Raw genomic sequence first — 15,370 nt, 5'->3', positions numbered from 1 at the left:
GCATCCTCTTCTATTATAAGGATGATTCCACCGTTTCACTCTTCCAAAGTGCATCCCTGTTTACCTCGGTTGAAGTAGGGTAACACTTGGCGTGTCTTGGCATCTTTCAATTCATTGAGAACAAAAAATTACCCCATAGATACAGCTCACCATAGCAGTGGCCTTATTTGCGTTCCTACTCTTATTAAAAGACAGTGAGAAAGTTATTTGCTGTACAGTCAGGTACATTGTGACCATGGATGCCAAATGATATCATCCTGTCTCATGACAAAATAGTGCAGGAAATGAATGCAGGAAAAAACAACAACAACAACGACAACAACAAAGCAACCCTAACTGGGGAGAATCTCTTAAAGTTGGTCATCATGGTTTAGTTATTTGCTTGCTCTTTTAATAATGCTTTCCATTTGTAATGCTACCTGTTGTCTAGGAAACTCTAAGTAACTGTGTAAACACTGATAACACCCTTGTGAGATGGGGGTTGTCGGGGGTATCATTATTATTAAAGTCTTACAAGTTGCTTTAATATTTCTTTGTTACATATTGCAAACGAGGAAGGATATTGTGAACAGGTTATTAATCTCACCTAATTTGTTAAGAAATATGCATGCAACTTAAAATTTCTGCAGCTAGTGAGGAGGTAGAAGCAGCTGTATAGTATTCTCTAATTGTCATGAAGGCTGTTCAAAGGAGCTGTTATCTCAATCTGTGAACGCTGATCGCATCATTATATGTGTATCTTGATGTCTCAGATCACCTTGCCTGATAAAAGCAGTGACTGGTTCACTACATCCTTTGTGGCATTAAATTTTCATGGCTAAGAAGTTGGACAGAAATAATTAAACCAATTTACATCCACATGGCTGACATGAAACTTAAAAATGCTATAGCTTGGTGCAGTCTTAAGAATAATTATCCAGTGGAAGGGAGATATTCCTATTTAAAAACTGTAAATTAAAAAAGGAAACATAAAATAAGAATTCATTCATTTAAATGCCTTTCACTGAAGTGGAATAAATGATTGATTTGTATTGCAAGCAACAGCCTGTTGAATAAAAGCAATACCACATAAATCATATAGATGTTAAATTAAACCACATCATTTACTTATTCTCTCTGTCATTCTCTTCTATCCCTTCCTTTCTTTTTCTTGTTTTCCTCCTATTTCCATCTCGACAACTTCTATCTATTTCATCATTTAAAGATGCTCCAGTGGATTTGACCGTCACCGGCAAGATTGGGTAGACAGTGGCTGCCCTGAAGAGGTATGTGAGTAGTTTACATCCTCGGCCCATCAGAGGCCATTTCTACACTTATGACGCATTTGATTAAAGTCTTCAGATTATGAAGGATGGTTTCAAGGCCAAAGACATGCTATATTTATTTTTATTATTCAGTGGAAATGCTGGAAGGCATAATAAGGAAAAATAGGGTGAGTAATTTCACTACCCATTTGGGGGAATAAAATGGGCAGAAAGTAAAAATTTTATCTCTGAGAAAATACTTTAAATAAAAAATGAAAATACCAGAAAGCCTACCCCAAAACAGTGTTTCGGTTTTTCTCTTTGATCTCTGACTCTTGCCAGAAAAGAGGAAGAAACTGCGATGTTCCTCATCTCAGAAAACCCTCTGTCAGAGTAGTCTCAAGTGAAAAACAGGCATTGCATTTTGATTATGAAACCGGACCAAATCATTTCATACAGAAGAAATTACATAGATGAGTTCAAAGAGATTGAAAGAAAAAAACAAACCCAAACTACAACGCATTTGGATTTCCTTTCAAGGAGAGGCAATGAGACAACGAGAAAGATATCTGACTATGGTAGTGGTGGACTGTCAAACAGGGACTATGGCCTCTAGAAGAGTTACTTGGGGTATTGCTGGACCAGAGCAGTTTATTTTCGAGACACGTATATAAATATCTTACTGCTGGTTCTTTCCCAGTGTCCTTCCTTTAGAAGGTTTTTTGGTTTGGGGATTGGGCGTTTTTTTGTTTGTTTGTTTTTTTCATTTGGGGATTGTGGTAAAAGGAACAAATTAATTTATGACACTTTTAATCTCCTGATGGCCATAAAAACGCAGTTACTTTTGCGTTTTGCCTGGAAGTGCTAAATGCTGTCATGAGTTTCAGCAACATAGCCATTCTGAAGTGTAATGTCAGGTGAAACTGAGGGCAAGACGTAGTCCCAAGTGTCTGGTTAGAAAAGCACATACTGTTTTATTCTCAGTAGAAGCAAAGAGAAGTAATGATATAAATCCAGTCTGATGGAATAAATTTTCTTATAACTGTAATTGCGAAATAACGGCATCCTACATACTGCCTTGTTACATGGGCTTGAAGCGTCAACTTTGCGGTTTGCAATCTGCTGATTTAAGAACTGGATTTCTGTGAGATTTGTTGTCTGTGGAGGACAACCTCTTCAAGAACATAAAATAAGAGGTACTGGGAGTATTTGTTATTAAAGTGCACAAACTTTGTATTGCTTTAATCCAGATTATAATTAGCTAGGACTCAGTTGTGCCTGTAGATGAAGTTACCCCAAAACGGCTCTCTGCAGGAGAGTAGCATCCCATTCTGCTTCTCCCTTCTTGTTTCAATACAGGGAGTGCTCCAAGCCTTACTGCATCATCTGAGAGGAAATTATCGATACGCTAAGTGTAACTGAGAAACTGATAGTTTGATTTGCACAGTTTCAGGCTACTTGATTGCTGCTCACAGCCTGGCTTTCAGGCTCTCTGGAGTAGAAACAACAGCTTACTTTGCATCTTCCAGAATGATGCCTGAGCCGACTGCTGGAGTTCAATAAAGGATCAATAATTAGCACACAGAGGTTACGTGTAGATGCATTCATTCAAGAGGATGAATAACAAGGGTTCTCATAGTAATGTTTCCTTCTTTGTAATATAGATTTTGAGCTAAACTTTGATTAAATTGTATCAGTGAAATTAACAGTGACTTTCAAGCTAAACATGAAGAAATTAAGGAATATCTTTACTGCACGTACTGATACCTTGCTTTAATGTAATATATTGTTTCTGGTAAAACGAATGACAATAAAATACCGTAAATATTAAAAGAAAGACAACACCCACTAGATTTTTGACAGGCAGACCTCAATAAAATGAATAGGCTTTGTGGGATTCCACTTTTCATTAAAATGAATGGGGACAGCAGGATTTGCTGGCAGTTGCTGCCAGCTAATTGGATTTATTTTCCTGCAAAACTGTGTGATCCCTAAAAGAAAATATTCATTACACCCGCAGAATTTTTAAAGTGTCTAGAAATTGGGGAAACAAAAAAAAAGACTTGAGATTCTTATCAAAATATTGTATGACTATTATAGTTTATAGTTTATACATAGTTTATATTTTATAATACTTATATTTTATCTAATAATTTTTATATTATATGTACACATATAATACGTGAAATTTTAATATTATCTAGAATTAATAGACCTATAGTGAATGTGTTGCTCTATAGTGTGGTAGATAAGTATTCTATAGGCTGAATACCTGCAAATATTTTACACATATATACATATTCTTCTGTGATAACTGCATGTAAAGCCTAATTAAATGCTCCAGTTAACTACACATTACTCACTGTGAAGAGCTACAGTTTAATCCTACATATCTTTTTTAACACATGTTATGGCACCCAGACCCATGGCAGTGAGCAGTCTCAATAGAAGAGTGAAAATTTAAATGATAAACTCAGTTGTTAAAATCTGATTGGGGGAAATAACATGTTTGTCATTCAAGGATGACTTTGAAGCCTTGTCATTAACCATTGAGCATTGTAAGTTTTGGAGCTAAATGAAAAATATATGTGGCTGAATGCTCTGTAGAGCACTTCAAAGTGAAAAAAAAAAAAAAAAGAAAAGAAAAAGCTCTTGAAATTCCCTGATTTAGGGTTTCCATTTTCATTCTTTTTATCCTGACAGCTTGTTCATGATTAAATTCTTCATTCAGTGACAGTCTCCGCTGAGAATTAATTTTCTCTTCTTTGTTTTTGTTATTTCCCAACAGTCAAAAGATAAGATTTGTGAGAAGAATATAGACACAACTGAAACACCTCCATACTCCATCACCACCCTTCTGCCAACCACCACAAAGTTCAGAGTCTTAACGACCACCAGAGGATCCACCACGTCCCACCTGCCAACTAGCCTGCCCACGGAAGGTGAACTGTATAGACTGCATTATTTTATAGTGCAAACGTGTCATTTAGAAGTCTAAAAGTAACTTATTTCCTTTAAGTATGTGTTCATGTTGACCTTTTCTCTTTGGGGCAGTGCAAGGAGTGGGGAATTGCCATGAAGGCAATATATGCTACTGCTTTTAAATTGCAACTTGCTCTCACAACGGTAAGGTGCAAAGAGGATGAGCGCTGGAGGAGGAGGCGGTGCTGGGGGAGCAGGTACAAGCCAGGGAGACGGCTGGAGCACTTGTGGTTGCAATGGGTTGTTTGTGTTCCTTTAACCATCAGGCCATAGTCCAAAACCTGTTGAAATGGCGGATGGAGAGGGCCCCGCTAAAGTTGAAGAAACTCCCATCAGAGACTTAATGAATTTTGAATCCCTTTAAGTATTTTATTTAGCCAGGTGGAAATTAGAGATAACCCAAATTAAAAACCTCTTTGAAATTTGCCTGTTTACTTTTTTTCAGTCAGTTGACACTGTTCTTTTCATGTAGTGCTCACTGTTGTGAAATAGTTTCTGTAGGCTTCTGAACCGAATTAACTGGGTAAGTGATGGCATGTCAGTTCTCATCCTTGTTCCACTGGCTGCGTAAATCTTGCCTTTCTGTGGTTGCGGTATCCTGCTTTCTTCCTCCTGGAGAAAATTCAGCTAGGTAGAAAAGCTAACCCAGATTAATCAAATAACATCTGTAAATTAGAAGGGGGGCGGGGAGGGGGTTTCTGTTAGAATTGTATGTTAACACAAGAAAGGATACAGGGTGCGTGCAGATTTTTTAAGTGGCCTGCGACAGGAGAATTTGAGCTGAAGGCATTACAAGGTGGGAATCTACTGATAAGAAAGGCTGGTTTTGTTTGCAGCAAGAGAAGTTTAGAAACTGTCAGTGCAGGATTTGGACGGCATTAGCAGTATTATTCCCTGACATTTTGTTCATTAAAGCTCACAACAAGAAGAGGAATGTGAAAGTAAATAGGATTTAAAACTGTTAGACCTTTTCATGATTCTTAGAAGAGGAACTAAGTCATTGTGGTATTTTATTGTCGTATGTTGGTTCGTATAATCCTTAACATGATAGAATGCTCAAGCTATGTATGAACATGTAACATAAATTAATTATTTGTGTTACGAGATAGACTCTAGTACCCTTATTTACCAGTATTTTGAATCCTCCTTTATGCTGTAATACTCTCATGAATGTTTTTATATGCTCAGTGTAAGTAAGAACACCACAATCTAATTCTCATTGATTTGAGTACCAAATAATTTTCTAATTGTGGAATTTCTTTGACATTAGAAGTCATTCCTAAAATTACCCGTGACCTGGGAAAATGCATTTTCCTACAACTAACTTTGAATTTCCTTTATAGATGACACCAAGATAGCGCTGCACCTAAAAGATAATGGAGGTAAGAGATTAATTTTTTGTGTGTAAATAATTTCAGTAGTTTGTCAAATTATGCCCCATTTAATGTCATTAATCAAAATAAGATTGTAGAAATAGCTTTTAGCAGACTCTCAAGGGACTTCAGCCTTCCACATCTATGTGGAAGAGCAGCAGGGCAAATAAGCATAGCAACTGCTTAGCAAATTAGCATAGCAACTGCTTAGCAAATTAAACATTTAAAACTCTCTCTATAACTCTTTAATAAAACAGCAGGTTTAATTAACTTCCAAATATGGACATAATAAGTATTTTTTTAACTGTATTAATACAGTTATCTGTATTACAATAATACAGTCTTATTTAACTGTATTAAGAGAGGATGTGATGCTAGTTCTAAATAATAATATTGTGTTATAAATCCATTCACAATAGTGGACTATTACGTGACATTTTATTAATAAACGTATTCATGTAATATCTGTATTTCTGTACTAGCAGAGATCCTGTATTTCTCCATGCACATTCCCTGTGCAAGTTAATAAGATCACCTTGTCTTACTGATAAAGGCCTCTGTTAAATCAGGCTCTGCAGGGGACTGCTTTTGTCATCTTCTTTGTGGGTGCAAGGACTGAGACCTGAGGTTTGTTCCTTCTCCCTTTGAAGCTGATGAGAAATTTGCTGTTAGTTAGAATAGGACTGGGTCATTAGATGTAGGCTCGTCTGTATTCGCTGCTGATGCAGAGCTTGCTGAGGAGAAAGGAAAGATTTGGGTTGATTTCTGTGGGCTCCAGGATGGTCTATCAGCACAGAGGATGATTTGCTGAGCAAATTGAAACAAATTATATATAAAGGGGCGTATTATTGGCTCTGATTGCCTTTCCTCCGGGAAGGGAGCACCAACCTTCCCTCAGGGGCAGGGGAACCAGCAGTGAGCGTGGCAGCAGGCATGGGCAGGGCACAGGGTGAGTCCAGCAGCTCAGGAGCAGTGACCACCAGGCTCAGTCTGCAGTGAGGAGGCAAGCCCAGGGTGAAGGCAGCAAGCCAGGTTGGCAAGGCAAAGCTGGGACTGGTGAGGGAGCAGGCGAGGCACAGCCGCCGGCAGCACAGCTCACGCAAGGACCAAAGGAAGCAGCTCCCATCCGAAGTCCCAGAGAAGGTGAGGTGATGAACCAGGTCCATAGAGGGAGTCCAGTAAGCAGCAAAAGAAGACAGGGCCACAGATAAGGCTATAACACAGCTCCAAGGTCCACCCAAGGAGACATGGCCAGGGACAGGACTGGAGACAAGTTACGTGCAGCATAGATCCAAGGTTGGTCTAGGAAACAAGATCAGAGATGGAGCTGAGTTGTTGTACACCTACAACGTAGATGAGGCTTGCGCTTGAGCTTACATGGAGTCCCCAACCCCACGGGCATGGGTCCCCAGTGCAGCTGATCAGGACAGCTGAGGCATGGTAGTGGTCTCAGGGCCCTCACAGAGAATTGTTCAAGTTTAGAAAAAACAGAGTGTGCGGATGCCACTTAGCATTTTGGTCTGTTTTCCTGTCTCTTGTTTTTCAGTAATATTTAGCCATTATTTTCTTCATCCCTCAAATTAGAGATCTGCTCACTCCACAGGAGGCAGTTGCCATCCCCTTCCTCTCCAGTTGCTCCTCTGTCCTGTTACTGTGCCTAACCACAGCATAGCCAGTCACATGCTGTACTGTTGTCAGCGTTGTTTGACGTGGCTTTGACACATAAATGATCCCTGGGAATAAGGTCATCTGTGAACCCAGGGTGGTACTTTCAGGCATTTTTTTCTATGGGAATGTTCCCGAACCTTATTCTTCTCTAAATCAAATTGCTTTTTATTTTGTTGTGAAAAGTGCTTCAGCGCTCTTAAAGATCAGTAGACAAGGTGAATCTGTCAAAACTTCACTCTTCATATCTGCTTTGTACATGAGACGCGTTCCCAGGTGAGCTGCACCCCCACTGTCCCCTACGAGACATCGCGCGGCGGTGGGCTGCTGGCCTGGGACCAGGCAGCGCTCCCTCCTGAGCATCTCGTGAACAGTTCAGAATAATATGCTGTTATATAAAAAATAATTCAAAAGGTGGGCTTTAGAAAACACATCCAAGTTTCTTTCAGGATTATTTTTCCACTTTTCTAATCTTTGCCCAAGTTCTGAACAGAAAAACCCTGTGAAAGCAAACAAAATGTTGAATGCTAGAGCAAGTGAGGGATGGCTGTGGCGTGCTTGGTAGAGTGAGGTGGTAGGATTTGTGGCATCACTTATCTTAAATATAGAAAGTCCATTTCCATGCAGAAAGCTGCTGCATTTTAGGAGGATAAACCAGCACCTGATGTGATTATTCATTTTCCTTGAGCTGTTTCTTTTATTCCTGAAATTTAGAAAAAAGAAACTGACTTCAAACAACACGGAAGCAAAGCAACACACCAGGATTTCTCATTCACACAGTAAACGTAGCTTTTAATCTGAGAAGTTCTTTTTGATGAATCTTCAATTATGCATTGAATTTTCCAGTGACCCCTAGATTAGGCTCAGATAAAACCTCTGCAGCCGCAGGCGCGTTCTTTGATTCTCTGTGATTTGTCAGCCTTTCATAAAGAGTAGATTATTTCAGGTCACGAATACAGGGTCTTTACTTTCTCACACTAGATCCTTTAAAACTCTAATGAAAAGGAACCTTTTATAATGGAAAACCAAAGCTATATTGGATCAATGATGGCCTATAGCTTCATGTGTCCTTGGATGATAGCAGTCAATATCTGGTTAGGTACAACAAAAGGATTGTATAGAAATTCTGCATCTCACATCTGCCTGGAGCTTTTGAAGCCGAATTTTATAAAGCAGGAACTAAATTTACATTCAATTTTGTCAAACTGCTTTGACCTTTTAATTATATGAGAAAATCACTTGCAAGTTAGTGCTGTAATTCACCCATAATCTTCTGCAACCTATTTTAACATACATTACAAATTTGCTTGCTTCTGTTTCTTCTGTCTTCCCGCTTTCTTCATAGACACATGATAGACGCCTAATATATACACACCTAAACAATTTTAAAATACAGCTGGCATGCTGTCAAAATTTTTGTTAAATTTATTTCTCTTTAAAATAACAATCATTTTGTAAGCATTAAGATATGTCCAGCACTACAAATGTATATTTTTGTTATTAATCACAGATTCTGTTGTTTTTTTCATTTTTCTTATAACACAACACAGCTGACTAAACAGTTTAAAACCCTAATTTTTCTTGAAAATTGTGAGCAATTGACTGTGGCTATACAGTATTTTCCTTTTGAGCTCTCTTTGGTGGATGGTTTAGATGATTGTCCAGCACATCTAGACATTTTATTTGACCTTTTTAGACACCTTATCATGATGATTTGATTGCTATGAGTCCCTCTCAATCCTTCAGCTTTATAGCTCAAAAGAAAAGTACACGTGTGTTGGGCAGCGTCGGAGAAACTGCTACACTTCTCATTCATCAAGATGTACAGAAATTACTGTTACAAAATAGTAAAGGTACAGAAAAAAACATCTACCTGAGAGAGAAAGCTGTTTTATTTATTTGTGAATAAGTCTATCCTAGCATAGGTAGTACTAGGAAATGTCTGTGTCCTGCTACTTTCGCTCTGTGGTGGACATTTTCAAAGATGGTCTAGAAACAAACATTAGTAATCTGCAGGATTAACATTACTGCCAGGCAGAGCTTAATTTGAAAGATTAGAAAACTCAGTAACAAATGACCAAATGACCAAAACTTCAAAAAAGTTTTGAAAAAAAACAATATTTTTATATACCTTATATACAGTGATATATTTACCCAAGGCTATTTTTTTAATGGTCCCCTATCTGGAAAGTAGCTCCCATCAGTCATCTGTCATCTTATTTTCCCTTAAAAATTGCAGGCTGAGCTCTTCCTACCATAGGAATTCTTGACAAAGTATGGGGAAGACTCAGTCCTGTTTTTCTTGTGTACCCTGAACTCCAGCTGCAACATGTTGAACACTAGTTCATGCCCGCTAATAATCATCTTATTTCTTTCTAATATGTTAAATTTCTAAATGATCCACAAAATGAGACCTGTTTCAACAAAGAGATGAGCCAAGCTTTTCGGGAAAACAAATATTTTTGACATAACAAATGTTATTATGACCACAGTCCAAAATAGCTAACTCAGGCTAACAAGTCACTACAGATTAGCTGAGTCCTCTCCAATTTTCAAGTAAAACACATTAAATTAAACAATGCTAAACCTAATATTCGTGGTAATTTAAAAATATTTTAAAGTGGACCTTGTATGTGGTAAGATCCACAGGATATGGCTTTGTTTTATCATCAGATCTTGGCCTGGCCACAGGAAATGACGTTCCAGAGGCTTCATCTCATCTGGTGTTAGCCAGAAAGCCACAAGCCTTTCTCATAGCCAATGGCAAGCAATAGGCAAGAGGAAGTCATTAATGTCATCCTAAAAGAAGTACCTAAAGTGGGATAAATTACTATATAGAGGTGCCTATCTCTATCGGCTACAGAGAATAATTGAAATGAGGTGCTACAAGTAGGCATCTTGCTTGTAGGTACCCAAGGTTTCCTTATATTATCTCTCTTCAAGGTGTCCTAGCTGATGTGTTCTGTTTCCATTCCTGTCCAGAAACCTGGCAGACCAATATTCAGACCTCTTCTTCCACTCTTCTCTCATGAAAAAGGCAGGACTTAAGGTTTTTACCATTATTGCAAAACTCCTGTTGAGACTAGATTATGGATAATATAATTACATATTTACTTCTGTGTGTTTCCCTTACTCAAAACTGCTGATGTTCACCTAAAATTGCAAGGTTCATACAATTTAAGCAAGCAAGGAGACAACTTGTCATAAAGTTTACTTTATCTATGCTGTACTATATGCTGTGCTTGCATAAAAATTTTTTTATCAAGTGGTAGCTTTGGAATGGTTTCAGTGGTGATGGAAATAGAAGACAGAGAAAAGTATCAGAACACAGAGATAAGCAAAATAGGTGGTGATGGATAGAAATGTGTTAGTAGGATAAGGATATGAAGAAAGGTAGATTCAAGAAGAACAATTAGCTGCCTTGATTGTCAAATAAATCAGAAAGAGCCTTGTAAACAGAGTTTATCAGATTGTTTTATCCTTTTTGTTACATTTAGGTAGGGGAAAATTCCAAAGGGAACAAATAAAATATAATTCAAATAAGTCAGCGAGTCTTCCCACATATTGTATTTCACACTGTAGGTTACAAGCTAAGAAATGCTGATACATCTCCACATTTTATTCTCTGTTTCTTCCTGAACATTTCCAAGCTGTTCCTCCTCTATCATTTCTCAGCAGTCTATTCTCAGCACTAGTTGCAGACAGGTCTTAAGTTATATTAGAGAACCTTCTTGTTTTCTTCAGTATGATCAAAGCACGATCAAAGTTGAACTTTAGACGCCAAGCAATTTGCTAAATGCTGCTCACTGCAAGTTCAGCTGCAGCACTCAGAATAGGAAAACATTATTCTTAGGAAAAAGTGTGGGATCTACAATAGTACGTTGCTGTAAGAAACATTAAATGGTGTACCCAGTGTAATTCAAGTTCTTCCTTCTCAGGAAGTCTTGTGACTTAAGGAAAGCATGTACAGCCTTGCTGGTGTTTGGTATGACAGTACATCAGTGCCTGCTGGCAGATATAGGAACAGAGCCTTCCAAAGCCAGGAAGATAAGCTTGGTAAAGCAACAGCCTCTCATAAATATTCCCATCTATCTCATGCATCAGAGACAGAAAGAAATAACTTCTACATACTACACACAGTGGGCTACATGTGTGTTTTTTAAAGCAAATACAAATGAAAAGTGCTGAACTCACCCATTCTGGATGAAAAATAGAATCATGGATTAATAATCTTTATTCTTAGGACGTTTAAAGTAGTAGCATTAATGTGTTATTCTCTCTTTGTTTCATGGTACTGTGGATTGTACTTAAATCTTACTTAGAACAGTATTTCTTGCATCTCCACTGTATCCCAGTTTTGCTGTAATTGTCCTATTACAGCTGTCATCACAGAATATGTAAAAAACCACAAATGTAATCTGCAGAAAGTCAAACAAATAATGGCAGAGGTTTTTCCAAAGTAGAGGCACTAGAATGCATCCCCTAGAAAGCAAATGTTACTTTCTGCCTTAAGCAGAACAGGGCATTTTTACATCATATTAGGCATTACATACCATATTAGGTTAAAGCAGTATGATGTTGATGTTAAAACAGTGAGACACTTTGACTTATGTTGAAGTCTGACTTATACCACTATAGTTTGACTTTGGTTTTCTAAGACAGATATAAAATGATATACAGTATCTGCTCTTACAGTTCTCATGACTTTGCTGTAAAGGCACACATTTAACTAATTTTGTTAAACACATACAATTTGTAGACTCTATACCAGCTCAAAGGGTTAATGTGAAAACCACACGTAGATCTCAATGGAGATCTTAGGAAAGGCTAAATCATAGAATAGTTTGGAAGGGACGTTTATAGGTCATGTAGTCCAACCTCCCTTGCAAAGAGCAGGAACATCTTCAACTAGATCAGGTTGCTCAGAGCCCCATCCAACCTGAGCTTGAATGTTTCCAGGGATGGGGCATCTACCACTTCTCTGGACAGCCTATGCCAGTGTCTCACCACCCCCAATGTGAAAAATTTCTTCCTTCTATCTAGTCTAAATCTTCCCTTTTTTAGTTTAAAGACATTACCCCTTGTCCTATTGCAACAGGCCCTGCTAAAAAGTTTGTCCCCACCTTATAAGGCCCCTATAGGTACTGAAAGGCTGCAATAAGGTCTCCCAGGAGTCTTCTCTTCTCCAGCTAACTAACCCCAACTCTCTCAGCTTGCCCTCATAGGAGAGGTGCTCCAGCCCTCTGATCATTTTTGGGGCCCTCCTCTGGACCCACTCCAACAGGTCCATGTCTTTCCTGTGCTGAGGGCTCCAGAGCTGGACACAGTACTCCAGGTGGGGTCTCACCTGATAAAGATAAACTTTTAAGATAAACTTTTAAAGATAAACTTTTAAGACAAGGCTGCATGTTTTGTCTTATCATCTGCTCCTGTTGCTGTCACAGTGCTGTGGCAGTGGGATGGCTAGGGCACACAAAGCTCCTGTGATCTTTTGTCTTTTTAACCACCTATTCTATGTGGAGTTAACCCAGTAGTTGCAGTCAGTAGCCTCCTGCAATCTCTTTTACATTGCTTACTGATCTTTGTCATCAGCGTGAATGGGTCACTGTGAAGGATGGTGAAAATGGAGATCAGATGAAAGAAGAATAGTATAGATGTACATTTTGCATTGAAGCTGAAGTACCTGAAGTTGTTGTGTCTCCACATGGTAGGAGGGTATGGGTGTAAGTAACTCTGAAAGCATTAGACACAGCTTTAGAGAGGCACAGCCTGCTTGACCTGATGGTCCTGTGTTTGCTTTCAGTAGGGTTAAGAGGAGTCAGTGGGCTGACTGAATTGAAATTCTTGTAATCTGGTAACTTTTTGCTCTTCTGGATTTAGCAACAGTCAGCTGCCTTGCCAGGCCAAACGGCGTGGTGCAATACGGTACAATATTTAGCTTTTTGATGGACACTGCTTGACGCTACTAAGTATTGTAATGGCTTACATGGCCTCAAGCGACTCAAACTAAAATTAATACTGATGACAACTGTGGTAGCGTTAGGTGATATTTTAGAGCAGAAGAATTAAAGTCCTTAGCTTACATATTTAGAGTGCTGTCATCCTATAAACAGAGGGATTTGATTTTAGTGCACTCTCATCCATTTACTGCACTAAGCTGATGATCAATCTTGGAGAGGCTTACTGAGTTGCCCTAGGTCCTACAGAAAATTGATAGCAAATCCAGATATTTAATTCAGAATTTGTGGGTTACAGTTCATAATATGCTCACTGAATGACCACCTTTCATTCCTTACATGCAATCAGAAACAAATTTTTAAAGCATTAGCTGAGCCATAACTTTATAAATCATCATGAAACCAAGTAAAGTGTATCAATGGCTTAACCTCAAAATGTTAACAAATGCTAAGGGAATGAACCCACAAAAGCAAGAAAATCACACTCCATTACCACGAAGAAGCTGAATAGTCTAGAGCATGCTGTTTCTAAAAGAGGTAGAAAGAACACTTTTATGGAGATTCCTCTAAGCCTCTGGAGAATCCTTCCAACTGTACATTGCCTTATTCCCTCCCACAGTTACTATATGTAGGTCATTAATCATCTGTTCAGAAATCTGCATTATGTACAGGAAAAAAGCTTAGGTTTGGAGAACCATATACCTGCCTCATAAAACAAGCAGTCTCCTGGTAGAGTCACATTCCAGATGTAAATGGGGGCCCAAAAGAGGGGAAAAATCCAGTGGGTCTGCTGAGCTCACTGTAGTCTGTAACTCTGTGTGCTCAATTGTCCTAATCATTATGTCCTCCCTCTTTGCAGAATCATAGAATCATAGAATGATTTAGGTTGGAAGAGACCTTGAAGATCATTGAGTTCCAACCCCCCTGCCGTAGACAGCGACACCTCCCACTAGACCAGGTTGCCCAAGGCCACATCCAGCCTGGCCTTGAACACCTCCAGGGATGGGGCCTCAACAACCTCTCTGGGTAACCTGTTCCAGTGCCTTACCACCCTCAAAGGGAAAAACTTCTTCCTAATGTTTAATCTGAACCTGCCCTCTTCCAGTTTAAAGCCATTTCCCCTCGTCCTATCATGACATGCCCGAGTAAAAAGTCCTTCCCCAGCTCTCCTGTAGGCCCCCTTTAGGTACTGGAAGGCGGCAATAAGATCTCACGGGAGCCTCCTCTTCTCCAGGCTGAACAGCCCCAACTCTCTCAGCCTCTCCTCATAGGAGAGGCGCTCCAGCCCTCAGATCATCCTCATGGCTCTCCTTTGGACACGCTCCAGCAGGTCCATGTCCTTATGTTGGGGACTCCAGAGCTGGATGCAGTACTCCAAGTGGGGTCTCATGAGAGTGGAGAAGAGGGGCAGAATCACCTCCTTTGACCTGATGGCCACACTTCTTCTGATGCAGCCCAGGATACGATTGGCCTTCTGGGCTGCAGTCGCACATTGCTGGCTCATGCTGAGCTTCTCGTCAATCAGCACCCCCAGGTCCTTCTCCTCAGGGCTGCTCTCCAGCCATTCCCCAACGAGCCTGTATTTGTGCTTGGGATTGCCCCAACCCAGATGTAGGACCTTGCACTTGGCCTTGTTGAACTGCATGAGGTTGGCTTGGGCCCACCTCTCCATCCTGTCCAGGTCCCTCTGGATGGTATCCCTCCCCTCCAGCATGTCTACCTCACCAAACAGCTTGGTGTCATCGGCAAACTTGCTGAGGGTGCACTCGACCCCACTGTCCATGTCGCTGACAAAGATATTGAACAGTACAGGTCCCAGTACCCGACCCCTGAAGAATGTCACTCGTCACTGCTCTCCAGAAGCATATTAGCTCAAACCCACAGTCATGCAAATAGGTTGATACAGCTTCCAGGCTAGAAATGATATACATAATAGGCTGGAGGACTGGTGAAGTGAACTTTGGATCTGCAGTTGCAGGTTAGTCTCAGACCACGCAGCAAGAAAGGGTTTCTGCTCTTTGGCTGCCCAAAAAGGAGAGCAAACACACAGAGAGAAGGTATTGCCAAATGGCTTGTACAGATGTCCCATGTGGAAACAGCTACCAGACACCCTAAAGCTCCTGGATGAGAGCAGCCAGACCAGTAACGC

General features: G+C 39.7%; 1 protein-coding gene across 1 annotated transcript in view; it reads left to right on the top strand.

Annotated features, from left to right (window-relative positions):
- The window catches only part of PLXDC2 (plexin domain containing 2), a 286,298-nt gene that overhangs the window by 249,090 nt on the left and 21,838 nt on the right, over window positions 1–15,370 (top strand). Inside the window, exons 10-12 of the mRNA XM_082498988.1 lie at window positions 1,205–1,265; window positions 4,033–4,186; window positions 5,570–5,608. Of these exons, the coding sequence (XP_082355114.1) occupies window positions 1,205–1,265; window positions 4,033–4,186; window positions 5,570–5,608 (254 nt within the window). The remainder of the gene's footprint in view (window positions 1–1,204; window positions 1,266–4,032; window positions 4,187–5,569; window positions 5,609–15,370) is intronic.

Source organism: Vanellus vanellus, assembly GCF_965231255.1.
Source record: "Vanellus vanellus genome assembly, chromosome: 2".
NCBI lineage: Eukaryota > Metazoa > Chordata > Aves > Charadriiformes > Charadriidae > Vanellus > Vanellus vanellus.
This window is presented reverse-complemented; position numbering and strand designations above follow the sequence as displayed.